This window comes from Barbatula barbatula (assembly GCF_947034865.1).
Source record: "Barbatula barbatula genome assembly, chromosome: 24".
Taxonomy (NCBI): Eukaryota; Metazoa; Chordata; class Actinopteri; order Cypriniformes; family Nemacheilidae; genus Barbatula; species Barbatula barbatula.
The window spans coordinates 15,648,880-15,674,650 of record NC_136787.1 but is presented as its reverse complement, the minus strand read 5'-3'; the positions used below and the strand labels follow the sequence as shown (position 1 = coordinate 15,674,650).

The 25,771-nt window shown below is 40.6% G+C and overlaps 1 protein-coding gene across 3 annotated transcripts in view; it reads left to right on the top strand.

Moving 5' to 3' along the window:
* myo18aa (myosin XVIIIAa) overlaps positions 1 to 25,397 on the top strand; it is a 37,535-nt gene extending 12,138 nt beyond the window's left edge. Inside the window, exons 3-41 of one of the 3 annotated variants that reach the window (XM_079448013.1) lie at positions 3,511 to 3,598; positions 4,395 to 4,501; positions 4,605 to 4,781; positions 4,858 to 5,068; positions 5,159 to 5,301; positions 5,381 to 5,481; positions 5,869 to 5,932; positions 6,016 to 6,160; positions 6,541 to 6,552; positions 6,873 to 7,037; positions 7,119 to 7,209; positions 7,295 to 7,487; positions 7,614 to 7,700; positions 7,809 to 7,950; positions 8,036 to 8,195; positions 8,340 to 8,526; positions 9,013 to 9,214; positions 9,344 to 9,453; positions 10,385 to 10,450; positions 12,235 to 12,363; positions 13,198 to 13,341; positions 13,826 to 13,915; positions 14,422 to 14,541; positions 14,703 to 14,820; positions 15,080 to 15,207; positions 15,304 to 15,458; positions 16,518 to 16,641; positions 16,755 to 16,955; positions 17,031 to 17,141; positions 17,242 to 17,346; positions 18,002 to 18,148; positions 18,284 to 18,397; positions 19,334 to 19,450; positions 19,553 to 19,636; positions 19,829 to 19,966; positions 20,036 to 20,221; positions 20,365 to 20,504; positions 22,087 to 22,206; positions 24,534 to 25,397. In XM_079448013.1, coding sequence (XP_079304139.1) covers positions 3,511 to 3,598; positions 4,395 to 4,501; positions 4,605 to 4,781; positions 4,858 to 5,068; positions 5,159 to 5,301; positions 5,381 to 5,481; positions 5,869 to 5,932; positions 6,016 to 6,160; positions 6,541 to 6,552; positions 6,873 to 7,037; positions 7,119 to 7,209; positions 7,295 to 7,487; positions 7,614 to 7,700; positions 7,809 to 7,950; positions 8,036 to 8,195; positions 8,340 to 8,526; positions 9,013 to 9,214; positions 9,344 to 9,453; positions 10,385 to 10,450; positions 12,235 to 12,363; positions 13,198 to 13,341; positions 13,826 to 13,915; positions 14,422 to 14,541; positions 14,703 to 14,820; positions 15,080 to 15,207; positions 15,304 to 15,458; positions 16,518 to 16,641; positions 16,755 to 16,955; positions 17,031 to 17,141; positions 17,242 to 17,346; positions 18,002 to 18,148; positions 18,284 to 18,397; positions 19,334 to 19,450; positions 19,553 to 19,636; positions 19,829 to 19,966; positions 20,036 to 20,221; positions 20,365 to 20,504; positions 22,087 to 22,206; positions 24,534 to 24,666 — 5,055 coding nt within the window. In that variant the 3' untranslated portion in view covers positions 24,667 to 25,397. Of the gene's footprint in view, positions 1 to 3,510; positions 3,599 to 4,394; positions 4,502 to 4,604; positions 4,782 to 4,857; positions 5,069 to 5,158; positions 5,302 to 5,380; positions 5,482 to 5,868; positions 5,933 to 6,015; positions 6,161 to 6,540; positions 6,553 to 6,872; positions 7,038 to 7,118; positions 7,210 to 7,294; positions 7,488 to 7,613; positions 7,701 to 7,808; positions 7,951 to 8,035; positions 8,196 to 8,339; positions 8,527 to 9,012; positions 9,215 to 9,343; positions 9,454 to 10,384; positions 10,451 to 12,234; positions 12,364 to 13,197; positions 13,342 to 13,825; positions 13,916 to 14,421; positions 14,542 to 14,702; positions 14,821 to 15,079; positions 15,208 to 15,303; positions 15,459 to 16,517; positions 16,642 to 16,754; positions 16,956 to 17,030; positions 17,142 to 17,241; positions 17,347 to 18,001; positions 18,149 to 18,283; positions 18,398 to 19,333; positions 19,451 to 19,552; positions 19,637 to 19,828; positions 19,967 to 20,035; positions 20,222 to 20,364; positions 20,505 to 22,086; positions 22,207 to 22,800; positions 24,230 to 24,533 lie in introns of those variants that run through there. The other 2 variants (XM_079448014.1, XM_079448015.1) reach the window with 2 other exon arrangements.
* Positions 25,398 to 25,771: the final 374 nt, after the last annotated feature.

Here is a 25,771-nt window from a genome sequence, read left to right as displayed (position 1 = left end):
CAGCGCAGCCCATCGTGACGCAGCGCAGATAATCTTGATGATAAGCGGACTCTTTCTTTCGCCTTGCCGTGCTTTTCCGGGAGAATGGATAGTAAAAGGAATAGGATCCCAGTGATGACACAGGGATCCAGAATTAAAAAAAAGCTTTCCGAAACAAGTTTGAGTGCTGTGGGAGTTTATCAAGTACAGAAATACTGCGTCATACGTCCAACTTGCTTTTCAACAAGTTGACCATGTTAAGGCATGAGAAGCCAACACGTTCAACAATGTAAAGTCAGAATGCATGACATAGCATGATCTTTCAGATAGTGTTAGTGAGAAATTTGCATTTGTGTCTTTATCTTCCGGACATCTGATGTTTAAAGAACGCCTCTTAATTCAGATGAAATCAAGCTTTGCAGATAAAGTTACTAGGAAAATAAAAAATTCATTCAGACAAACATCAAATTCTCAAATGTGGACTAAGAATTTAAGCTTACTAAGAGAATCATGAAGGTGAGAATTATATACTTGGATGTTGGTGTGTGGAGCTGTACTGACGCTTACTCCAGTGGGCGGGCCTGATGACATCATGCTCTGGCCTCTCCTTTCTATCACGGCTGTAGTGGGAGGGGCAGCTGAGGGGGAAAAAGACAGTGAGAAGGATGCTGAGCTGAAGATGTTTGTGTGTGTATGTGTGTCCGAAGCAAACGTGCGAGGTTTGCAAGTCATCATGGAGTTCCCGGTCTGGAGGCCGGTCCGTCACTCTCAGAGCGCCTCTGTGGCTTACGGTTGCACAAGGGATGCTGTGCACAGCTGGAAGAGCACCAGTATCATCACCTTCAGGATAGACATGAAGGTCTGTCTCCTTTGCTTCGTTAACTTTGCTGATAAAGATATAAGTCGGTTTGTGTAAGGTTTGTATGTGGGAGTGCAGGGTCCACGTGGATGCTCTTGCAGAGTTGTGTTTTAGGGCTTTGAGCCAGCAGTGCACTGCAGTGGCCTTAATAACTGTCAATGTACGCCTTAGTGTGCTAAGAAAAGATCTTTACAGTACCTGCTCATGCGAAAGAAGCGAATTAAATATTTTTTCATGTAAACTTTAAGTATTTAGTGTGTTTAGAACTGCTGCTGTGTACGAGAGAATCTGATATTCAGAACAGCACCCCTCGGATATCTGTCATCTTTTTGGAAGTTCATTTTTTTGTGTGTGGAAGCCAGAAAGGTTATCTATATTCATATTTCTTATTTTCTGTTGTCATCTGTGTGTTCTGGGTCATTTGAACAGTCGGACAGTGAGAACAGCACAAGTCAGGCATTTGAAGTAGCAGTATGTGGCGCAACCGAGCCACGGAGAGGTCCTGAGTCTCCGGAGGCACCAAATAAACAGCGTTCTCCGATCGTAGACCAGAGAAGCAGCGGTTCCACAAATAAGCGTAACGGCACTTTGGAGTCCGACCCGTTTGCAAGAAGAGGGGTAAATTTGGCACAGAGGGTTGTACAGAAGACAGAAGAAAAGCCTTCAATAGCCACTTCAGTTCCTGAAGCAAGTCGCACCCTGCAAGCCGGCAGCGCCGGGAATGCAGGAGACGACATCTCCGTCGGGCTCACCAGCCTTATGGGTCGTGCGAGAACGAAAGAACATCGCTCGCGTGTGAGGGCTGCCGAACCCAAAGACACACAGGTGGAAAGCCAACAAAGGAATGTTGAAAGTGAGGAGCCAAAAGAAGAACCCAAACCATCCACCCCTAGTGCCGTGTCTAGTCCATCTGCTTCTAAAGCTGACCCTCTTGCCCCTCCTTCCGGCTTTCTGCCTCCAAAGCCACATTCTTTGAGCCCTCCTTCTGGTTCAAAAACAGCCATTAAGCCTGACCCATTGGCTCCGCCTCCTGGGTTCATCCCACCTCCCAAACCCAACCCTTCCACACTAGCCACGCCCAAACCTGATCCCCTGGCACCGCCGGCAGGATTCTTGCCACCCCCAAAGCGAGACCCGTTTGCCCCGGTGGCAGGGTTTATCCCCAAGCCCAAAGTCGACCCACTTGCGCCCCCTGCAGGTTTTATTCCTGCTCCACGGATCACGGCTGTTAGAAAGCCAGAGGTACAGACCGCATGTTTCTGATGGATGATTTTTAAAGGCACGTTTGGTCAGTGTTGTCAGTGGAAAACAAAATCTGCAAAGACAAGATGAGAACTAAAAATTTTCACGTCAGTTATTGAATGTTTGACTTACTTTAACTCCATTAAACTGATGCATCCTAACATATAACCTTTATAGATAACTCCTGATGATTGTCAAGATCATTTTTAAAGTGTTGGGTTCTCCTTTTAAACCCTCTGCCTGCTAATATTGCATGAGCGTGGATCACGTGAATTTGGACATAAAAATTTTTGGTGTTGTACTGGCTGTCAGGTGATTCAGGATTCATTGCTTCATGGTTTCATTGCACGTGAGGTGGTTTTGAGGGATTGCTGCTCATCTTAGATCTTTCTAAAGTGGTCGTGTAGTTCATGGTTGGTTTGTTCGTGTTGGTATGTTTTCATGCAAGCATATTGACACTTTATGTGCGGTGTGTGTAAAGGTAAAGGGGCTAACAAAACCTTCTGCTGCTCCTGCCGGGAAACTTACATCCCAAAGTTCCTTTGCTGCAAACCAACAGGTGTGTGTCTCGTAACAACCAAGCCTTGTGTGATACAGACATTCAGATGAAAATCCCGATTACATTCACTTTGTCTATCACTGAGCCTGTTTGACTCCATCTGTAGGGTCCACAAGTGATGCCTAACCCAGAGAAACCACAACATCCAGAACAGAACATTACTGCAGAAAAAACACCTGTAACCAACACCTTCGTTCTTTCGTTCTTCCTAGTTATTACCTGCATCTATCTGTATTTGCACTGTGAGGATTCACAGTATATATTTATGACACAAATTGATGTCCTGCTCTCTTGGTTTTCTCTGGCCATCATCAGGCTAAAGCACCTGAGGATCCTGTGGCAATCCTGCAGGCTGCCCATGAAGCTGCCAGTTTATCTAAGGTCTGCCCACTGCTCTGCCTGTCTGAAATTCTGTGTTCCTAGGTTCCTAGTTTTTTCCATTCTGTCTCAGTGAAATTTTTGTTTTATGTGTTACTGTTTGTTGACGTTTGTGTCTTGTGAAGCGTGTTTGTATCAGTCCATAGTTGGTGTATAGGCTTCAGTTCAGTTCTCTGGTCAGTATTGGTGTTCCGTCTTATTTTACGTTGGATATTGATGTGTAGATGTGTTACATTGCTGCAGCTGTTTTATTGTGGAGATGTTTGTAGAATGGATGGATTTTTATGTATGCATCTCAAATTGTTTTTGCATGTGGTGTTCAGTTTCATATCAGTGTATTTCATCTAAATCAAAGTAAAATAAAGTGTCACTAGACATAATGTTGCTGACATTATTTGTTTTCATCTCTGTGGCCCTCAAACATACCTTAAGAGATATTTCAGTAAGATGACTGTGTGTGTGTGTTTGACTTTTTTCTCTGTTTCTGCGGCAGGTCAAGACAGAAGAGCAGCTTGTGGCAGAGAAGGCCTGGTACAACACTGAGAAAGTCTGGCTAGTCCATAAAGATGGCTTCTCTTTGGGTTAGTATATTGTCAGTATACTGTATATATTACAATACAAAGTTCTACATTCCACTCCCAACACACAGTTTATTTAAAATGAAGAATAACTGCTACACGGATCTCTGGTACAGTTGATTCAGGTTTTAATTTGCGCAACGGCGTAACTTTGTTTTGAAAAGTGGTGGGGACACAGATGATAAAAACAACAGTTTATAAATTGTTTCTGTTATGACTCGTTGGGAATATTTATCATATATAGGGGGCGGTCCGTCCATTGGTTACTCCACTTTTCAACTCCAGCTCTTACAGTATGTGGTTCCCAAACTGTCATTTGGGGAAGGGCACTTGGCAGTTGCGGTGCATTACATTTAAAAACAGTTTATTCCTATGACTAAAAACGTCACTTGTTCATTGGTTTACGTGTTTTCGAGCTTGGACACTGGATGCATAAGCATAGTGTGGATGATGCACGCATTTTTATACCGATCGCGTTTCTGAAGTCACGGCTCTCTGTCTTCGAGTGTGAGCAACGTGAGATGGTGAGACAGCGGTACATCCTGCGTTTTCCACGAGTTTGAGATGTTAATGGCCCCTATACAATACACACCATCCGCAAGCATTTCTTAATTTCTTCCAGAAAGTGGTGGGTACATGTCCCACCCGCAGATTACGCCTATGAATTTGTCAAATTAGTTCATAAAATATTTCAAACCAAAACTTTGTGTCCAATTTACTTAGGTTGCATGTTGCTTAGACATGCTTGCTTACCACAGATTTGGTCTATAAACTCTGTTTTTTCATTTTGTTTGTGTAGCAACACAACTCAAGACCGAGGTGGGGTCTCTTCCAGAGGGCAAAGTGAAAATCAGACTGGAGCATGATGGGACATTGCTGGAGGTTGATGAGGATGATGTGGAAAAGGTGGGTGAAGTCACGTTAACATTTCCGCATTTGGTAGACACTTTAATCTTAAGCAAGTAAGATTTTATGAGTTTGTGTGTTTACTGGGACTCCTGTCTGTCAGGCGAATCCTCTATCGTACGATAGAGTGGAAGATCTCTCCTCTCTTCTCTACCTCAACGAGTCCAGCATCCTTCACAGTCTGCGTCAGCGCTATGGCGGAAACCTTATTCACACCTACGCCGGACCCAACCTGCTGGTGATCAACCCCCTTAGCACTCCTGCCATGTACTCGGAGAAGGTACAAACCCTACACAAGGGTCCTAAACTCACTTCTGTGTTTTTAAAGAATTGAGATGGTCTGTTGTCTTTCTCAGGTGATGCAGATGTTTAAGGGATGTCGCAAAGAAGAAACGGCTCCTCACATCTTCGCCATTGCCCAGTCTGCCTATCGTCAGCTGTTGACCACGCGGCAGGACCAGACTATCGTGATGCTGGGGAGGAGCGGCAGTGGAAAGTCCGCCAGCTGCCAGCATCTGCTGCAGTACCTGGTCACCATCGCTACAGGCAGTGGGAAAGTCTATTCAGGTGATTTGTTTAGTTAGAGAGAGAGATTTTTATCTGTGAGTTTTTTTGCCTGTATCAGGCTGTAATGTTGTGAACACTCTGTCCCCACAGCTGAGAAATGGCAGGCGGTCTACACGGTCCTGGAAGCGTTCGGGAACTGCAGCACGGCCATGAACGGGAACGCCAGTCGCTTTTCACACATTGTATCTCTGGACTTTGACCAGGCGGGGCAGGTGGCCTCTGCATCCGTTCAGGTAGGCCCAGTGATCACTCGTGAGTATTCATGAGGGGATTAATGGGCGTGTTTCCAATGAGTTTCCGTCTTTTATTCAGACCATGTTGCTGGAGAGGTTCAGGGTGACCAGACGACCAGAGGCGGAGTTGAGCTTCAATGTGTTTTACTTTCTGATGGCAGGAGCAGATGCATCTCTAAAGTGAGTGAGACACAGCATCCATTAGTAGTTGAGTTGAGTTGAGTTTTGTTAGCATAATCCCATCACGATTATTGACCATACAGTACCAGTATATTGTGACACCAATAATCGCATACATACTTTAAAAGTTAGTAAAACTACATTATTGAAAAATGTATTATTGCTTAACTTTTAGTTTCTGTTATTTAAATTTTATGGACAATTTTTGTGTTACATTCATTTTTTCCATAAGAGCAATATTCATAGAGAATCATCAAAACAACACAAAAAGTTTTCCTTCCTGGAGATAAGGTCTACCAGCCTGTTAAAATACATGAGCCTGGTCTTTTTTGATGGTTTTGAAAAGGTTTCGGACTGATCAAATAATGTAATATTTAACTCCTGCAGGACTGAACTTCACTTCAATCACTTTGCTGAGAACAGCGTATTTGGGCTTCATCCTCACTCCAAGGTTGGATGCACTGTACACTCTTGCGATCATAAAATGACAAAACTATTCTTCACACTTGCATTATGTCTTTTTTGGTTGTGCAGCCTGAGGACAAGCAGAAAGACGCTCAACAGTTCACTAAGCTACAAGCAGCCATGAAGGTCCTCGGCATCTCCATTGAAGAACAGAGAACAGTTTGGCTGATTTTAGGGGCTATATATCATCTGGGTGCCGCTGGGGCCACCAAAGGTAAAACTACCAGCTGCTTCTGAGTGTAAAGCAATGCCAATATCTGTGTGATTGTATTACAGAGAATAAAAGCTGTGTAAGCTTTGTAAGAGATGTGTGTTCCATGCACACACTGCAAAAAACACTTTCTGTTGTAGCAAGTGTATTTTTACTTCTGTCCACCTAGAGTCAGTAGAGCCTTTCCAGTCATATGACATTATATCCATTTAGTTTTTTGGCTTCTAGGAACAGCTGGCATGTATTTGTGTGTGTACGTGTTTTATATTTTATTATTCTTAAGTGATTAACATCATTTGTCTGCGTGTAACAGTTATTTTTTTAACCACTTTAATTGTTTGTTTTTATTGCATATGTTGCATGATGCTTCCCTCATAACACAGAGACAGACGCAGGTAATCTCTCTCTCTCTCTCTCTCTCTCTCTCTCTCTCTCTCTCTATTAATTTATATTTATTTTATATATTTTTATTTATTCACAATAATTTCATCTGCCTTCCCGCTTGATTCTGTGTGTTTCCACTTTCTGGTGTTGAATGCCAATAACATAGTTTGTTATCTTTGATCCTCAATCCATTTGATGAACGTTTCTCCTCGTTCTCTGGAAATTTAACCAGAGAGTTTTCAAAAGCTGTAAACTAAATGCCGTATTTTGCTATAGTTGTGTGTCAAGTACGTTTTCTGGTGACACAGTTTTTCCTGTCTGACCCCATCAGCGGGACGCAAGCAGTTTGCTCGGCACGAATGGGCGCAGAAAGCCGCGTATCTCCTGGGCTGCTCGCTGGAAGATCTCTCTACCTCTATCTTTAAACCGCAGGGCAAGGGCTCCCTTCCCCGTTCCTCCAGCGTGCGGCCAAGTACAGACGATATGGATATCTCAGGTACCAGATTTTATTTCATTTTTAATTATGTGATAAATGCTTTCATACTTCTGTTAAAGCAGTGTTTTGGTGTGATTCCAGCATCTAAAGCGACTGCAGCCGAATGTTTGGAGTCGATGGCATCTGGTTTATACTCCGAAGTCTTCACGCTTCTGGTGTCTCTTATTAACAGGTTAGTGATCTGCGGACACCACAGTGCACCACAGTCTGTTTGATATAGACAAAACGCTCATTTGACTCTCTTGATTTATCTTCAGAGCGCTGAAGTCCAGTCAACATTCTCTCTGTTCTCTGCTTATCGTGGACACCCCCGGATTTCAGAACCCACGTCAGGTGAAGAACCAGCGCGGAGCCACGTTTGAGGAACTCTGTCATAACTACACACAGGAACGTCTGCAGATGCTTTTCCAGGAGAGGACTTTTGTACAAGAGCTGGAGCGTTACAAAGAGGTAAATGATTAAATGATAAACTTCTGATAAACATTTAGGTTCCATGGAACTGTGGGGGTCTGGTTATTTGTTCATCTGACGCATGGATGTTGTCCGTGGTCAAAGCTATGATCTGTGCTCCTCTAGGAAAACATTGAGATCCCACTGGATGACCTGGAGCCCAGTCTTTCTCGATCGGTAGCTGTCGTTGATCAATCATCTAGTCAAGCACTGGTAAGACGGCCTTCCATAGGCTTGGAAATCTGCGTGTACAAGAGAAAGTCTATCTGCTAATAAGTCGATTGAAACTGTATTGCTGTCATTTTTGTGTGTGTGGGTCAGATACGCACCCTATCCCGGACAGATGAGGCGAGAGGTCTCTTCTGGCTGATGGAAGAGGAGGTGTTGCAGCCGGGAGGATCAGAGGACACATTCCTGGAAAGACTCTTCAGCTACTACGGCCCCGCAGAAGGGGAGAGCAAAGGTCTCTCTCTTTCTCACTCTCTCTCTCATGCATTAAAATACATAGTAAATTACTGCCTTAGACCAATGGATGTGTTTCTTCGCAGGACACACAGTGCTGCTTAAGAGTGAAAACTCACATCACTTCCTGCTAGGCCACAGCCATGGGACAGATTGGATAGAATATGACACGAGTGGTTGGCTAAACCTCGTTAAGCTAAACCCCACACCTCAAAATGCGGCCAGTCTACTGCAGAATACCCAGAAGTAAGATTTACCCAAAATGCTTTGCGCTTCACTACACCAGTACTGCTTATAATAGCTTTGCATTGTGTTTGTATATGCCTCATAGCACTTTACAGGATTCAATAAACAGAAAACAGACTGAAGTTTGTTCTTTGGTTTTGACAGGAAGAGCATCAGTGCGATGTTTGCGGGCCGCTCCAACAGCGCAGCGGTTTTAACCGGCTCTATTGCTGGACTGGAGGGCGTCTCTCAGCTTGCCATGCGTCGGGCCACCGGCATGAGGAAGACGTTTACTACAGGCATGGCTGCTGTCAAGAAGAAATCCCTCTGTCTTCAGATTAAACTTCAAGTGGTGAGAACATTGTTGCATTGCTTTTGCCAAAATAAAGATTTATAATCTTAAACTTGGAATTTTAATTAAACCAAAAACACATTCAGTTACACAATGCTGGAACATCAATTCTTTTGGTTGGTGGTCTTATTTTTCTGATATTTCATTGCATAAAATCTATGATACATTTCGATATTTCATAAAATGCCACAAAATCGGTTTCCCCCCCGGATCCATTTTAAGGCCCCCGGTTTGAGGACTACTCAGCTACCAAGAACTAATAATGAACAAAATCAAACGTTGTCACTATTAACATTAGTTAATGCACCACGAACTAACATAAATAATTGTGTTGACATTAGCTAACATGAACATAAATACATGCTGAAAAACTATATTGCTCATTGTTAGTTCATGTTAGTTAATGCATTTACTGATTTGAACAAATATAACTATTGTGACGTGTTACAAAATAATAAAAGCAATATGTCTTCCATTTTCGATCAGGATGCACTGGTGGACACAGTACGAAGATCCAGGGTCCACTTTGTGCATTGTCTCTTACCCCGAGCGGAGGACCTGCGGACCGCCGCATCCCCTGAGGCCTCCGGGGAAAGTGACTCTGGACTCATGCAGTTGGATGTTGCATTACTCCGGGCTCAAATTCGTGGCTTCAAACTGCTGGACAGCTTGAGGATTTATAGACAAGGCAAGAAGAGATAACAGCTAAACACTGACACCCTATTATTCAAAATTTTAACATAGCCAGCAGGATTTCGTTTTGTTTTTATAGCGAGAATTGAAGCCAGCGAACTGAATCATGGTCTACTATTTGCAGGTTACCCCGATCACATGGTCTTCTCAGAGTTCCGGCGACGCTTCGATGTGTTGGCCCCTCACCTGACCAAGAAACTGGGCAGGAACTACATCGTGAAGGACGAGAAAAGAGTGAGTCGCTGTTTATAAGAAAAAGAGGCATGTGAGCAATGAATTCGTGGCTTTAGGAATGACAGAAAAATAAATGCTTACACTGTTGTGTTGTGAGTTTGACTGGGTTATTGTGATGGGTTAATCGAGAAACCCCAGCTGGGCCTCCGACTTGAATCAATACACACAGAACAGACCGAAAAAAATGTAGTAATTGCTTTGGGCTTTAGTGCTCGCTAAATGCCCAAACGTACCGCAATTATCAGCTTGAAACATGTCTGTCCAGGGGCCTCCTAATCTCATTTTGGCCCTGTGTTTAGGGAAAGGGGTGTTTTATACAAAAACCAAATTGTAATGTGGTCCTGGGTGTGTAAACTGCAGATATGCTTCCAAATTCACACTTGCAGAGGGAAAGTTTGCCAAAAAATAAACAGTCAATGTCTTTCAAATCCTGTATGTGATTCTTTTTCTGTAAACAGAAATCTCTTTTGAGAAATGTCTCGATGGAAGTCAATAGGGTTCAATGTTGTACCAGCATTCTTCAAAATATCATCTTTTGTGTTCTGCCGAAGAAAGAAAGTCATATAGGTTTGACATGAATGTTGTGGTCATTCATGAAGTCCTTTGCTGAAAACTGAAAGATACAGAGAAAGAGAGATACCCCATTTCTCTAGTATCAGCGTCTCAGAGGAGGGTTTCTTTGCAAACGGATTCAAACAATGACTCTTTAGTTGTCAGGGGCCAGTTTCCCTTTAGTGCTGTAATCTAGATGGGGCCTTTCAGATAGATCGAGTTCTCAAGACCTCTCTACGTGAGAGAGGGGTCGGCCGGACAGTTTGGGGACTGTACAGCAATGTGTGTTCTGAAGATCTACACAGAGGTCAGCAGTGTTTTAGTCGTGTAGACTAATGTGAACTACAGGTGCGAGGTGATGGTGTGTGTGTTGTTACAGGCAGTAGAGGAACTTTTGGAGTCTCTGGAGCTGGAGAAGAGCAGCTATCACATGGGCCTGAGCAGGGTAAGCACACAGATACACACTAAAGTTTGTTCGTCTCGTGGGATGGAGGTAAGTCAGAGTTTTATTAGTAATGGATGTTACTACTTTATTGTCCCAGTTTTGGCATTAAAAATCCTGTTTTAAAAGAAAATCCTGTTTTTGATCAAATCCATAAAATATCAGACACTTGGCTGATTCACAACAGTAGGTTTATAATGATAAATTATTATTTGAGCTGTTGGGCACGATGCGATTCTTTGGCGGTTTGTCAGATTGGCATCTGACCTCAACCAATGTAAATTAGAGCACTGATATATCGGCCAATAATTGTTAGCAATGTTTCAAACTATCAGGTATCATTGTAAAATGCGATAAATTTGTGCTCTGTTTATAGAAAATGTTAAGAAACATCACCAGTATGATGTTCAATATTAATAGTAATTATATGAATTAATAACATTCAGAAAGTAAAGAATATTCACTCAATCTTTAGGTATCTGCAGATATCACTCTGAATAATCGGTATTGGTGGAGAAACTAGTATTGGTGCATCTCTGATGTAAAGGATAACCATCTAAAGTAGCCAGCAGTTTTATGTTTCAAACACAGATGGCGATATAGAGGCAAAAGTTACTTTAGCTTTAGTTGTCTTTAGTTTATTAGTTGTATTTTATGTAAATTGATCATTTAATGAGAAGCCCTCATTGTGTCATAAGAACAGTGCTGTAATAAAATAAAATTGTATTATAGCATCGCAGAAATTGACCTGGTTTCCGTTAAAATGCCATTAGCTTTTTCCATTTTTGTAGCGTTTTGTGTGTATAAGGTATTATTCAAATAGGATTTATCTGCATAACGTCCAACCAATAGAATTCCTCACATACTAGTAAGACACCATTATAGTTTTCATGAAAACCAGTACAATTCTCATTATAACCATTAAATGCATTACCTTTTATAAGTGTATCTAAAAATCTTTGGATTGACTGTAGGTTAGTTACATGACTTTGACTCTGTCGCCTGTCAAACTACAAGTTGCTTGCAATTTAAAGCACACCAAAGTGTTGTTTTTTGACCAGACGCAAGAAACCTCTCGTCCCAGCGTGAGCCGTTTTGTTTGTCCGCATATTTTGCTTCTATTTTTTCTGGTTTAATGACGTCCTGCTACGCTGCTAATCATTCTGAACAGATGCTGGCACACCGCAGTTTAATCCCATCAGCTGGAAAATCACGGACGGCTGAAGACTCCAGAAAAAAACACAAACGTGTGTAAACAAGCCCCGCCTGACACACTCCCAGAAGAATGGGGATTTATTGGACCGTATTAGAAGTTGCAATAGTTAGTAATTATTTTGTGGCAGCTGCAATTGGCTTCAGGATTTGCGGCAGCTGAAGCGCGCTCAGAAATGGATTACAATGTCGAGGACCCTTCACGAAAGGATTTGGGCTACAAAACACACCAATTTACAATTCTGCTGACATCGCTTGTCAATTGTGCTTGGCTTCTGCTGTTATTCGTGATGAAAAATAAGCTCAAAAACACATTAAATGGTCATTGATTTACTGAGTTTGGTCATATTGTGTATACAGCCTGTGTCAGGTAAATGATACACAATAAGATATGTCACTGTTTACTGACAAACATAATTTAAAGATCATTTTGAAACAAATTTGAGTCTTTGTCCACAATTTTAACTTGAGCTGCATTTACGAAGCAGCCTCTTTTAGAGAATATGATGCTATGTTTTATTTATACATCTTGCCATTTTAAGAGTATCGTGTATGTGGTTGTTTTTGTGTGTCAGGTGTTCTTCAGAGCTGGAACAGTGGCTAAACTTGAAGCTCAGAGAGATGAACACACAAGACAGAACATCACATTGTTCCAGGCGGCATGCAGGGGCTTCTTGTCCCGACAGGCCTTTAAAAAAAGAAAGGTAAAGAATTAATTCATTTCATTTGTATTTGTTAGTGTGCACTGACAGCTATCAGTGAGATTTGTCTTTTTTGGTTAATGTTTTAATGATGCTGAGAGATCCTGAATGATACAAAAGTGCATGAAATGTGAGGCATTCCTCAAAAATCAGATTTTAAAGGAACAGTTCACCCGAAAATGTAAATTCTGTCATCATTGACTCCCCCTTATGTTGTCCTAAATCTGTATAAAATTATTTGATCTGATGAACACAGAAATACATTTGGAAGAATACTTGTAACCAAACAGTTCTTGGCCACCATTGACTACCATAGTCGGATTTTTTAACATTTCTTTGTTCTGCAGAAAACAAAAGAATATATTTTGGAGAATGTAGGAAAGCAAATAGTTCTTGGGCACTTTTGACTATTTTCCTACTATGGTAGTCAGTGGTTGCCAAGAACTGTTTGGTTACTAGCATTCTTCCAAATATCTTTCTCTGCGTTCATCAGAACAAAGAAATATATACAGACTCGAACGTGAGTAAATTATCTATTTAATCAGTTTTAAATATAAAAATTCATGTTTTTTCAGTCTACGAAAAAAGCAATATTGAAGTTGTGCTTTTTAATTAATTCCACACAATTCTTAATAAACACAGATTTGAATATTACTTTCCATAACCATAAAATCTGTTGTGTTGTGTTTGTGTTTCGAGCTGTTTCACACTTTCTGTTATGTCCTTCACAGATGGATATCTGTATCATCAGCCTGTTTGTTTGATGTTTGTTCTGAACCATGTAATGCTGAAATGTAAATCCCCAGATATAAACCCTCTCTCCCTCTCTTGGAGCAGATCCAGGACTTGGCCATCCGTTGCATCCAGAAGAACATTAAAAAGAACCGTGGTGTGAAAGGCTGGCCCTGGTGGAAGATCTTCACCAACGTACGGCCTTTGGTGGAAGTTCAGCTCACAGAAGAACAGATTCGAGGAAAGGATGTGAGTCCTTTGAGATGTTTTAATTTCGTCACCTCATTTGTTCGCTATCCAGAGCCTTGTAGAGCTTATGAATCGGTAAACAGATTTGAAATGCAGTTAATTCAGCCATGATTTGCTGGTCTCAGCCTGGCTCTCCTAAAAGTGCAAAAAACCCTTTTTAAACCACCCAGACCGGGCTGGAAAATCAGCAAACCAGATCTGGCTGGAGATGAGGAAAGTCAGATTTCTTCTGTCTGTTTGTGTATTTGCCTCAAAGATGACATGATATAAAGACTTATTACATCAGCTCTATTCCTGAGACATCCCTTTGATTTCTGCTCCGTCACATCTCTATCTAAGCTCAAAGTCTTTGCTTCATAAAAAATGCATGGCTGTCTGGCCCGTTCCTGAACTCAGCTGAGGCAAAAAGATAAATCACAATATTACAATATACGTGGCATTGTTTGTTTCGCACGGCTTACTCTTGTTTCTCATTGACTCGTAGGAGGAGATCATTCATCTGAAATTGAAGCTGGAAAAGGTGGAAAAGGAGAGAAATGAGCAGCGACTGACCACAGATCGTTTGGAGAGTAAAGTAAGAGATCAATCACGTTTGACTTCAGAATTGCGCATAGCATGTTTTAACAGAAAAAGGGAGCGAAGCAGAAGTGAATTAAACCGTTTGTGTTGGATTTAGTTTGTATTTTAGAGACAAAAATGTTCCCCAAATGTGACAATACTTTCCTTTAAGAAACCCTGAGGCCGGGACAACCTAATTTGGGAGAACATGAGGCTGAGGCTTTAAAAAAGAGGGGAAGGCCCCGTAATAGCCGCCTTATTCGTATATGGCACTTTAAAATCAGATATATAGATATATATCATATATATATATATCAGACAGAGTATTGATGAATAGCAAAACGAATTAAGTACTCTAGAGAGAATGCTTTTTATATTCTTAAAATACAGTTTTCTTTTTAAATTAGTGTTTGAGGTTTGAGTCAATGTTTATCTGTATTTTTATATGAAAATAATAAATTCAATGTTATGAAGTAATTTGCAATGGATGATGGCATAAATAATGTTTGTATTTTTAAACAGGTAACAGAGCTGACAGCAGAGCTGTCGGATGAGAGGAACTCTGCAGAGTCAACATCACAGCTGTTGGAGACGGAAACCAGTGAGAGATTACGTCTTGAGAAAGACATGAAGGAAATGCAGGTACATCAACTCTCAGCTCAACTTGTCGGAAGTTGTAAAAAAAAAGCAATTTATCGACAGCCGGCAACTTTTGCCTGAAGAAATGTTCATCTGGCAGGAGGTTACAGTGTTACCGGGCTGCTTGTTGAAAATGCCTCATTTTATCTCATTATGAAACGTAGGTGAAGTTTGACGCTGCGAAGAAACAGATGGAATCCATGGAGTTGGAGATCATGGAGGCCAGACTTCTCAGATCATCCGAACTTAACGGCGAGATGGACGACGGCGATGATGATTCTGGTAAAAAATAAACTATAAAATCTAAATTTGATTAAAGAAAATAAGAGTGAATTTGTGTAGTGAATGTACAATAAGGATTTTTGTAGTTGTATTGGCTAATTTATATTTACATTCATGAATTGGATGTTTTTATCCAAAACCACCAGCTTATCCAATAGTTGAGCTGCTGTCACAGAGTCATTTGTGAGTGATTGCTCAGAAACCTGCTCGACACAATGAAACAAGACATGTTTCTGTTATTAACGTTTGTGCCTGTCAGGAGGTGAATGGAGATTGAAATATGAACGCGCCATCAGAGACGCAGAATTCACAAAGAAAAAACTACAGCAGGAGGTGGATGACAAGCTGGAGACCGAACAACAGAACAAGAGACACTTAGAGAGAAAAGTAAGTAGAACACACACATACTCTTGAAATTCACCAGAATCAGATGTTTGAGATGTTGACCTGTAAAACTGTAAAAATGTATTTTCTCTTATGTAGTTAGCAGACCTGAAGGCCGATCAGGAGGAGACTCAGCGATCAGTCCAGCAGCTGAAAAAGAAATGCCAGCGGCTGGCAAATGAACTTCAAGACACCAAACTGCACCTGGAAAATCAAGAGGGACGCAACCATGAACTAGAGAGAAAACAGAGAAAGTAAGAGCCAACCACACACACCCGACTGTGATTTGTTGTCTAGTTACCTGCTGCATTTCAATTATTCAGATTACTGTTTACGTTTGTTTCGTGTTTGGTTATTTTGTGTGTTGTTTGTTTGGCTTTCTGTTTAGTTTTTTGTTGTACTGTCTATTATTTGCTTGATATTTTGTGCTGTTTGTTTAGTTTTTGATTGGTTTGTGTGTTGATTGTTGGTGCTGTTTGTTTATTGTTTGGTTGTTTTATGTGTTGTTTGTTTGTTTCTTTGGGCTTTTTGTTTAGTGATTGGTTGGTTTGTGTGTGAGTGTTTGTGCTTATTGTTTAGTGTTTGATTAGTTTGTGTGTTGTTTGTCTAGTGTTTGTGCTTTTTATTTACTGATTGGTTGTTCGTTGTGTTGTTTGTTTGTTAGTTTTTGGTTTTTGGTTAGTGTGTGTTTTTGTTTGTGCTGTTTGTCTAGTGTTTGATTGTTTGTGCTTTTTATTTATTGATTGGTTGTTTATTGTGTTGTTTCTTTGTTTGTTTAGTGTTTGGTTAGTTTGTGTGTTTTTCGTTTGCTTTTGTTTACTTTTATTTATTTTCTGTGTTTGATTTTTCTTGTTGCTTGTTTTCAATTTGGTCATTTGTTTAGCGTGTGCTAGTGTTGTTTGCTTTTTGGTTGTTTTGACTATTTATTTACCTGTTTAGTAGTTTTTAAGCTCAGGCAAAATCTGAAGCAATAAGACTATAAAATAACAATACACACAAAGCTAACTGGTCTTTAACATGCACGAGAGCTCATAAGTGACCTCATCTCCCACAAAAGTGAAAGCGACCAAGATTAAAACTCTGATCATGTGAAGTTGAGCTAACAATACAGATTAATGTTTGTGGTCTGAAAGTCCTGACAACCACCAATCAGAAGCAAGATCTCTACAGACAGAGGAAGTTCACGCACCGCTGCGGACTGACTGAACTTCTCTTCTGATATCAGTTTACGTCACATATGAGCAGCATGTCATGTTTCTTCCATCATAGTGCAGTTCACAAGGCTCACTACCTGTTTGTCTTCTTTCCTGCAGGTTTGATGTGGAGCAGAACCACGGTAATGAGGAACTACAGAGAGAGAAGAACCTGCGAGAGAAACTCAACAGAGAGAGAGACATGGTGACCGGCGAGCTGTTTACAGTCAGACAACAGCTACAGGTGTGCGCGTGTTTGTGTTTATTTCTGACTTGTGTTTGTGGGTTAGAATCTCTCATGGACATCTGCTAAACAAGTATTTCGTATTAAGGATTTGAATGTGTATGTGTGTGCAGGATAAGGACACCGAGTTGTGTGCGGTCAGACTAAAGGTAGAGCAGCTGGAATCGGAGATCCAGGACCTCTCCTCACAAGAGTCCAAAGACGAGGCCTCAGTCACAAAGGTTAAGAAACAACTGCGTGACTTGGAAGCAAAGGTCAAAGATCAAGAGGAGGAGCTTGATGAACAAGCTGGAACCATTCAGATGCTGGAGCAGGTAAAGAGGGAGGGGCTTACAGTCTGATTTTGAAAAAGTGGATACAGCCTATCATATGATCCGTGTGCGTTTCAGGCTAAGCTGCGTTTGGAAATGGAGATGGAACGATTGAGACAAACGCATGCTAAGGAGATGGACTGTAAAGATGAAGAGGTGGAGGAGATCAGACTGTCCTATAGCAAGAAGGTGAATAAAGATGTGAACGTCTGCCCTGTGCTCGGGTCTCACAATTTCAGACATCTCTGTTTGATAACGGCTCTTTTGAAATGTGTGTGTGTGTGTACAGCTGAAGCAGATGGAAGTGCAATTGGAGGAAGAATATGATGATAAACAGAGAGTTCTGAGAGAAAAGAGAGAACTAGAGTCCAAACTGATAGCGGCTCAGGAACAGGTACTAACACAACCAACACAATGCTCCACAGTGCTATTTAACACACACAACACCTACACAAACCACACAACTCAAGATTACCAAACACTCTGTATGCACAACAAAATGTAATACATTATACAACAGACAGCCCAACACACAACACAGCTCAACATTGTATAACACAATACACAACTCTTGAGGGCATAATATAACATGCAAAACAAAATATCTGTACACAGCAAAATGTACACCATAGAAAATACACAACTCTGGAATGCACAATATAGCACACATCAATAAATAGCTGTTTGCAGCAAACAGCCATTGTAAACAGAACACACAACTCTAGCACGGAGAATATAAAACAACAAACACAATTTAACTGTTCACAGCAAACATACATTGTATTTCACAGAGCACAGTTATACAATGCACGATATACACACGCAACAAAATATAAATATAGACAGCACACAACCACTGTACAACACAATGCACCAGTGTAGAATGCACATTACACACACAACAAAAAATAATACTATTGTGTGAAACAATATGATGCAACTTCTAAACATCTACTGTATCCAAACAACATATGACACACGACATCCTAATGAATGTGTTTGTGAATGTGTGTTTCTATGCTGATGTGTGTTTGTGAACTGAAATGCAGGTTGGTCAAAAGGATGTCGAGACTGAAAAGCGTCTCAGGAAAGATCTGAAGCGCACAAAGGTTCTGCTGGCTGATGCTCAGATCATGCTGGACCACATGAAGAGCAACGTACCCAGCAAAAGAGAGATCTCCACGCTCAAAAATAAGGTAGAATCACAGCACGGGTTCGTAAGCTTTTCTTAAATGACCTATAACACTCCTTGCTGGGTCAATGGAAGAGAAAGGGGAGTCAAATTTAAAAACAGTTTAGTCTGAGTATGCACGTATCTTTTTTTGGTTCAGTTGGAGGAATCCGAGTTTGCCTGTGCGGCTGCTGTTAAAGCACGCAAGTCCATGGAGCTGGAGATCGAAGACCTTCACATCCAGATGGATGACATCACCAAAGCCAAGATGTCTGTAAGTCAAACTGCAAACTTTACCCATACACAAAGTAGGTGACGATGTGGATGGTGAATGTTTTAGATCTGAGAATGTAGTCTTATACACAAAAATAAATATATAATCACACATACTAACATACAGAAGTAAGTACTAAATTGATTTTTACATTTCCTGTCCTGAAATAAAGCACATTTTTAGACGGCAGACAAGTTTCATTTAGTTCCTCAAGTTATTGAACAGTCTGCTGTGTTCTATTGATCAGCCGTCAATATAGACAACAGGATGCAAAATGTACACCGGAGAGGATGTGCCGTTCAGTGTTTTTAGGAGATGAAAACATCTTTTGAAGGGAATCAGGCTGAACAAACAGATGAGCAGAAATAGACGAAGAAGCTGTAGTTCTCAGGCTGATGAAATATTAATCAGAACAAATATTCAAGAAGATGGAATCTTAAACCGGATCAAGAAACCCTGAATCATATCAGTTTTACTTTATGTCCTAACCAGGCATGACACGAGCAGGCTATCGGGTTAAACCCGTGTTTGTTCTGTGTTAATCTGGGGTTTTCTAAATCTGCCGTGACCGACTTCTGTATCACACCAAATCATCATGAAAGTTTATTATTAGAAAGTGTTAAGCTTTAATATATTCAAGTGCAAAAATATCTGAAAGAAAACTGAATTTGGTTCTGTGAGCCTAAAAATAAGGCATCACATGTTTAAAGTTTAAAAGTATGTTATCAACAAGTAACCCTCTAGAGGATTTTAGATATTTTGGTAGCCCTCGCTTACAGAAAGGTTGGAGACCCCTGGTCTAAAGAATTGTCTGACCAGTGGCCACCTGGTGACAAAAATTTTGATAGTTGCAAAAAGAATGATCAATTGTTGATAAAAAAAAACCTTTGTGTTTTTAGAAACTTTGCGACTCAATCCATGTTTCTTCTTTCTTAGCTGGAGGAGCAGGTGAGCCGCATGCAGAGAGAAAAGAATGACCTGCAGTCTCGCTTCGAGGAAGATCAGGAGGACATGAACGAACTGATGAAGAAACACAAAGCTGTAGTTGCACAGGTGACCTCACTTCCTGTTACCACGTCACACAGCCACATACACGCAGGTGTTGTCTATATCTGTATCTGACTGTGTTATGTGTTTGTAACTGTGTGTATGTAGTCTGCCAGAGATCTGGGACAAATTAGCGACCTGCAAACACAGCTGGAGGAAGCCATGAAGGAGAACCAAGAGATCCAGGACAAGGTACCAATGGAAAAAACACTAAACAGCTGTTCCCTAGTGAGCTAGCTTGTTCTGTACTGTCTGCATAGGCAGCACACTACTATAGCAGCATCCTAACTGAAAATACTTTTTTAAGGCTGAGAAAGGTCAAACCGAGATTGTCAGCTTGACCCTGGCGTGACCTCCGTGTTTTTGTGTGTTTTCTACCTGCAGCTTCACTCGCTGCAGTCACAGCTTGATTTTCAAGAACAGTCCATGGTGGAGAAATCGCTGGTTAGTCGACAAGAAGCCAAAATCCGTGAGCTGGAGACCAAACTCGAATACGAGAGGACCCAGACCAAACGTCTGGAGGTGAGACACGTAGCACCCTCTACTGTTGCATTTCTTGATCTCATCTAACTTATTTTCCCCTTTATTCAGAGTCTGGTTACTCGTCTGAAGGAGAACCTGGAGAAGATGACAGAGGAACGAGACCAGCGCATTAACAGCGAGAACCGGGAGAAAGAGCAGAACAAGCGCATGCAGCGTCAGATCCGAGACATAAAGGAGGAGATGACCGAACTGTCCAAAAAGGAAGCAGAAGCCAGCCGTAAAAAACATGAGCTGGTGAGTTACACATCACACTCCTCTGACCGGACATATGCAGTATTTATTTATATATTAAATGACTATAACATTTACACCAATGGTTACTATAGTTACACGGAAATTACTTTTGGTTGACCTTTGATTGGTTGACCCCTAAACAGCAAATGGATATCGAAAGTCTTGAAGCAGCCAATCAAAGCCTTCAGGTGGATATGAAGTTGGCCTTTAAGCGGATTGGCGACCTTCAGGCCGCCATGGAAGATGAAATGGAAACAGATGACGATGATGATCTCATCAGCAGGTATGAGGATTTATTCTGCATGCGGAGGCAGCGGCTGCCATGGCAACAGTTTTCTGTAGCTTATCAGGAGCTGATAGAGATGACCACTATATTATTTGCATTTGCTAGTTCTTCACTGCCTTTATCTTTTGTGTTTCTCATCTGTGCCAAACTCCTAAGTTTTATTAAGTTTATTGAAAATGTACTCCTCCTTTTTTCTTTTTTCCTCCTTTTCATCGCTTGGCAGTTTGCAAGACATGGTGACAAAGTATCAGAAAAGAAAGAACAAAACGTGAGAATATTAAGCGGTTTTTGTGCATCACCTGTTGTTGGTTTGAGTTTTTTGTTTATTTTTGTTTTTGTTGTTATCGAATCAGCTGAAGTATTTATCCAAAAATTCAGTGTAACTACCTTTAAAGGAACAGTTTGCCCAAGAAAAAAAGTTCTGTCTTCATTTACTAACGCTCGAGTTGTTCCAAATCTGTATATAGATATATTTTTGTTCTGATGAGTGAATGATATTGATAAGAATGCTTGTTACCATTGACTACCATAGTAAGAAAATGTGATGGTAGTCAAAAGTGCCCCAGAACTGTTTGCTTTCCTACACTCTTCAACAGAACAAAGACATTTATAAAGCAGTTGTTCCTACTATGGTAGTCAATGGCGGCCAAGAACTGTTTGATTACAACCATTCCTCCAAATATCTTTCTCTGTTTTCAAAGAACAAAAAATGAATACAGATTAGGAACAACTCGAGGATGAGTAAATGAAGACAGAATTGTCATTTTTGGGTGAACTGTTCCTTTGAGCATTCGCCTGTCTAACATCACCATCATGCATGTGTCACCATATCTTCATCTATCATATTCAGGGTTCCTATGATCATGAAACATCTAGAAATATCAGGGAATCGTAAACAAACGTCTATAAAGGTTTATATAATATATATTACAGTATATCTTACAGTATCTATAAATATATTATATGTTATAATATTTTGGATACATTATGAAGGTTTAAATAAATATTCTTATACGAGTGTAATTTGTTAGATGGTAGTTAATTTAAAAATGGGGTAGAATATGGCTGAGATAATCTTGAAAAATCCTTTTCCAGATAATCTTATAAAGTTAATCTAATTGTAAAGTTTTAATTCCTAGAGCATCTTGCTAAAGTTGTTATGAACTGGGATCTGCGATCATCAAAGCAGATTGTAACGGTGGATTAGTGTTTGATGTGAGCGGTGTGTTTGTAATGGTTGAGGTTCAGGGTTTAATCTGTATGTCACGGGGAATTTAAATTCTGAAGTAACCATTTAAACCTGAATCCACCGCTCTCTCATTATTTAAGTCATGAGGTTTTGTTAGCATATTTTGGTTTGTGCCGCTAAACATAATAGCTTTAGGAGGCTATGTTATTTGAGATATATTTACATAGATTAGCTTTTAATATATGTTTCTATGGGCTTCTATACCTTTAGGGAAAACCACTTGTGGCACTAGCAACTAACTGAAATGTTGTCTTGTTCTTGTCCAACTAAAATAACTTAATTAACATAGTATTTTCTTGCTATATCTGATTGAAATTCTGTTGTTTTCAGTGGTGATGATTCTGATATGGACTCAGAAGTGGAAGACCGTGTAGATGGAATAAAGTCACTGCTCTCCAAGAGTAAGGGACCCACAAAGACAGTCGTGGACGAGGGCAGCCAGAAGACAAGGTATGTATGAAGTATGAAGCTTCTTTAGTTGGACTCACAATTGAAGTCTCCACAGCTTGAGAAATCTGCTGTATAGCACTTTCTGTGATTATTATAAATACATATCAAAGGGATAGTTTACCAAAAAATTTAAATGATATCATTTATTTATGTCGTTTCATTTTGTCTGTGGAACACAAAAGAAGATATTTTGAGAAATGTTTTAATGCAATTGAAGTCAATGGGGGGGGCATTGTTAGGTTAACATCATTCTTTAAAAATATCTTCTTTTGTGTTCTGCAGAAGAAAGATATACAGGTTTGAAATGACATGACATGTGATTTAAATACTTTTTATAACTGAGCATTTCTGTCATCATAAATTGTTCACCCATTTAACTGATTGATTCAGAGAAATCTTTTAAAGTGTTGGATTCATTACACTAGTATGGTGCTTTAATGTAGCTGCCATTAGGAGATTTTCTGTCTAAATGACCTCTCCGATCTCTTTCATTTCTTGAATTCCTGTCTATCTCTGTCACGGCTCTCATGCTTTTATATTATGTGGTTGTTATCGATTCTGTCACGTTTTCCAATTTTTTTACATCCGCCCCAGACACCCCAACGCTGCTAATGCAGATGTAAAAGATATAAAAGAAGGGAAAGGGGGAAAAGAAGAACTAAAAAAAGATTCAGATGAGAGCCGCTCGGTTTCTGTGATAAGCTCGCTTAGCTACAGGAAGCGCTCTCATCAGAAGGACTGGAATGGAGGTGCAGGGGATGAGAACTCCCTCTTCAGCGCCCTTCGGGATCAGTCGGGCGTTCCCGACCGGTTATCGCTGCGTAAAGCTAGGAGCAAATCCACCGAAAAACAGCAAGCTGACGATGATATCGATGACCGTGGTTCTGTGATCTCTCAGGCGTACTCTGAGGCCTCCAACAAGGCCAGGAAAGGCCTGGATCGACGCTGGACCAAGAGCAGTCCCGAGTTTGATAAGGAGTCTACGGTGCCCTCACTGGCCCCAAGCCGGGTTTCCATCCGTCGTGGGTTGGACCTGGATGAGGATGCTCGGTCGGGTGTGAGTGGATTCAGTTTGCGCCGAAGTACCTCCTGGATGGACGACAGCCGGAGTGAGTACAGTACAGGTTTAAGCCAACGATCTAGAAGCCGCAGTCCTGGGAACACCAGCGTCAGTTCTCGAATCTCTCTGGCGCGTAGCACTCGGCTCAGTGAGTTTGGAGTTTGTGATGATGAGGATGATGATGACGTGGACTCAGTGAGCGTGGCCGCGTACAGTCCACACTCGCTCAGCCGAAGTCTGTCCACCCCCGCCCAGCTACATCCCTCTGAGAATAAACCTGATACCTCTGACATTAAACCTGTGAGTCATCGCAACTATCTAGACCCTGATCTGGAAAAAGCCATCAACGAAGTTTTAAGCTTCAAGCCGATCAAATTCAAACGTCAGAGTCTGGAAGACTCGGATGAGAAAGAAGACGATGCAGGAGAAGATCAAGACGAAAAGAGTTTACTGCAGGACAAGGATGATGAAGATCTGAGTCGTGCTGGATCCAGCTTAAGACGTTCTGATTCAGGGCGGTGCAGCAGCTCGCTCAGCTCCTTTAGCTCAAAGAGCAGCAAGAACAAGAACAAGAAGAGCAGACGCTCAGAGTCTGACAGCTCTTCTTCTGAGGGTCGTTCTCGGCGACGCTCCAAGCAGAAAAGGTCCAAAAGCTCAAAGAAGAGAGAGTCACGATCGTCCGAGTCGGATTCGTCTTCAAGCTCTGCGTCAACCGTCTCGTATCGTAGCTCGAATAGCGTGAAGAGGACGCCAGCACAGAAGGCTTCAGATGGAGATCCGGACAGCGCGGAAGAACGGCCACAGAGCAAAAAAGAGATGAAGAAACAAAAGAAAAAGGTGGACAGTTTGGTGATGAAGTATCTCTACAAGCCTGACAGTGATTGAGGTGAAGATGGTAGGAGTGGTTTTTTAAGCATGTTACTTCGGAAAAACCAGAATGAAGTTTGCTGAAGCATTTCTGAAAATGCATGTTGTGTTCTACCTCCAGACTCCGAACATGAGGTCAAGGGAAAATCGAATGACCCCCAAATTGACCATGCAGATAGATTTAACTGGGTGCCCACATACTAACACACAACTGCTTAGTGAGTTTTAGTGAAAGTGGTTTGAATGTTTGTGCATTTGTGACTAGTGAAGGACTTACACTCATGACCTTTGCCATCTTTTCGATCTGTGCATGGCATTGTGCTAGTTTGACCTTTCAAGGTCATGTTTTATCCTTCTCTTAACTGAATCATAGTTTCTAAAAACATTATTTCTTTTCCAGCCCCTTTTTATATAGATCACACACATTGCTAGAAGAAGCCGATGCTGGATTGGACGAAGACGCAACACAGACTGAGAAGACGCTTCTTAAAGATGGCGATGGTGATGCCCGAGCTTCGGAAAGCGCAGCGTAGGTCTTTTTTATGCACTGAAAACGTGTTTACATTTACCCCCGTACTGACACTTTGGTCTGTTGATAACTCACAATGAGCATTTGTCTGCTAGTCTTCATGAAACAACATGTTTATTCGTGATTTCTGCAGCTTATATTTATTTAGACCTCAGTCTTCATCTAAAATGCCTCTAAGAAATGAAGTAATATATTGTGAAAAATATCATCTTTATCTAATATGTATGTTTATTTTGTTTGATTTATGAGACATTTTGCCTTGAATTTGCTTGAGTGAACGTGTAAAGCTGTATTGATTTTAAATTAGTGAAATAGGCCATTTGTCGTTCTCTGTTTTTCTCTTCTGGGATCTTCTAGAAGTTAATTTAGCACTGGTTTACCGAATGGCTGCATTAATACATTTTATTATATTGAGGGATGCATCATGTTTTGGCCTTAAATTACATTAAAGTTAAGGTAGCAATAATTTAGTCCTATATATTTTAACTCTGCCAAAGTACAAGAAATTATTAATGAGAGTCTAATACTTTGTGATATTGTGTGTGAGTGGTGTGTATGTGTGGTATGTTATGTGTGTCCTCTTGGTTTTCTATGCATTAAATGACTTTTATTATGGAAATACCCTGCAGACAAGATACTTTTATCTGTGCAGTGGCTTATGCAGTTACAAGAATATATAAAAGCAATATGTATACATGCAAGTTTTATTGTAAATAAAACACATCGATAAGTTTTAAAGATTGTAGTGTACTCTGATTTTTGTTTATGATTCAAGTAAGAAATATTTCATTTTCAGGTTAAGCCAAATTGACTTTGTCAGGAATAAAACATATTTAATATTAAGTTTCATTTCATTAAAACAAATTATTGAAGCTTTCGCACAAATGTTTTTAAGTTGGTAGGTGACATTTTTAAAGTTTTAGTTTTTTTCAAGATTTATTAACGGTCAAATAATTTTCTCTTCATTTAATTCTAACATTTTTTTAGTAACCAGTTTAAAGTTTAGTAACCAGACTCAATTCCTTAAACAATTGCTAAATGATCCTCAATTTCTGTTTGGAAAGATAATGGTGTTCATATGGATTTAGCTTCTTTCCAACGGTTTAAAA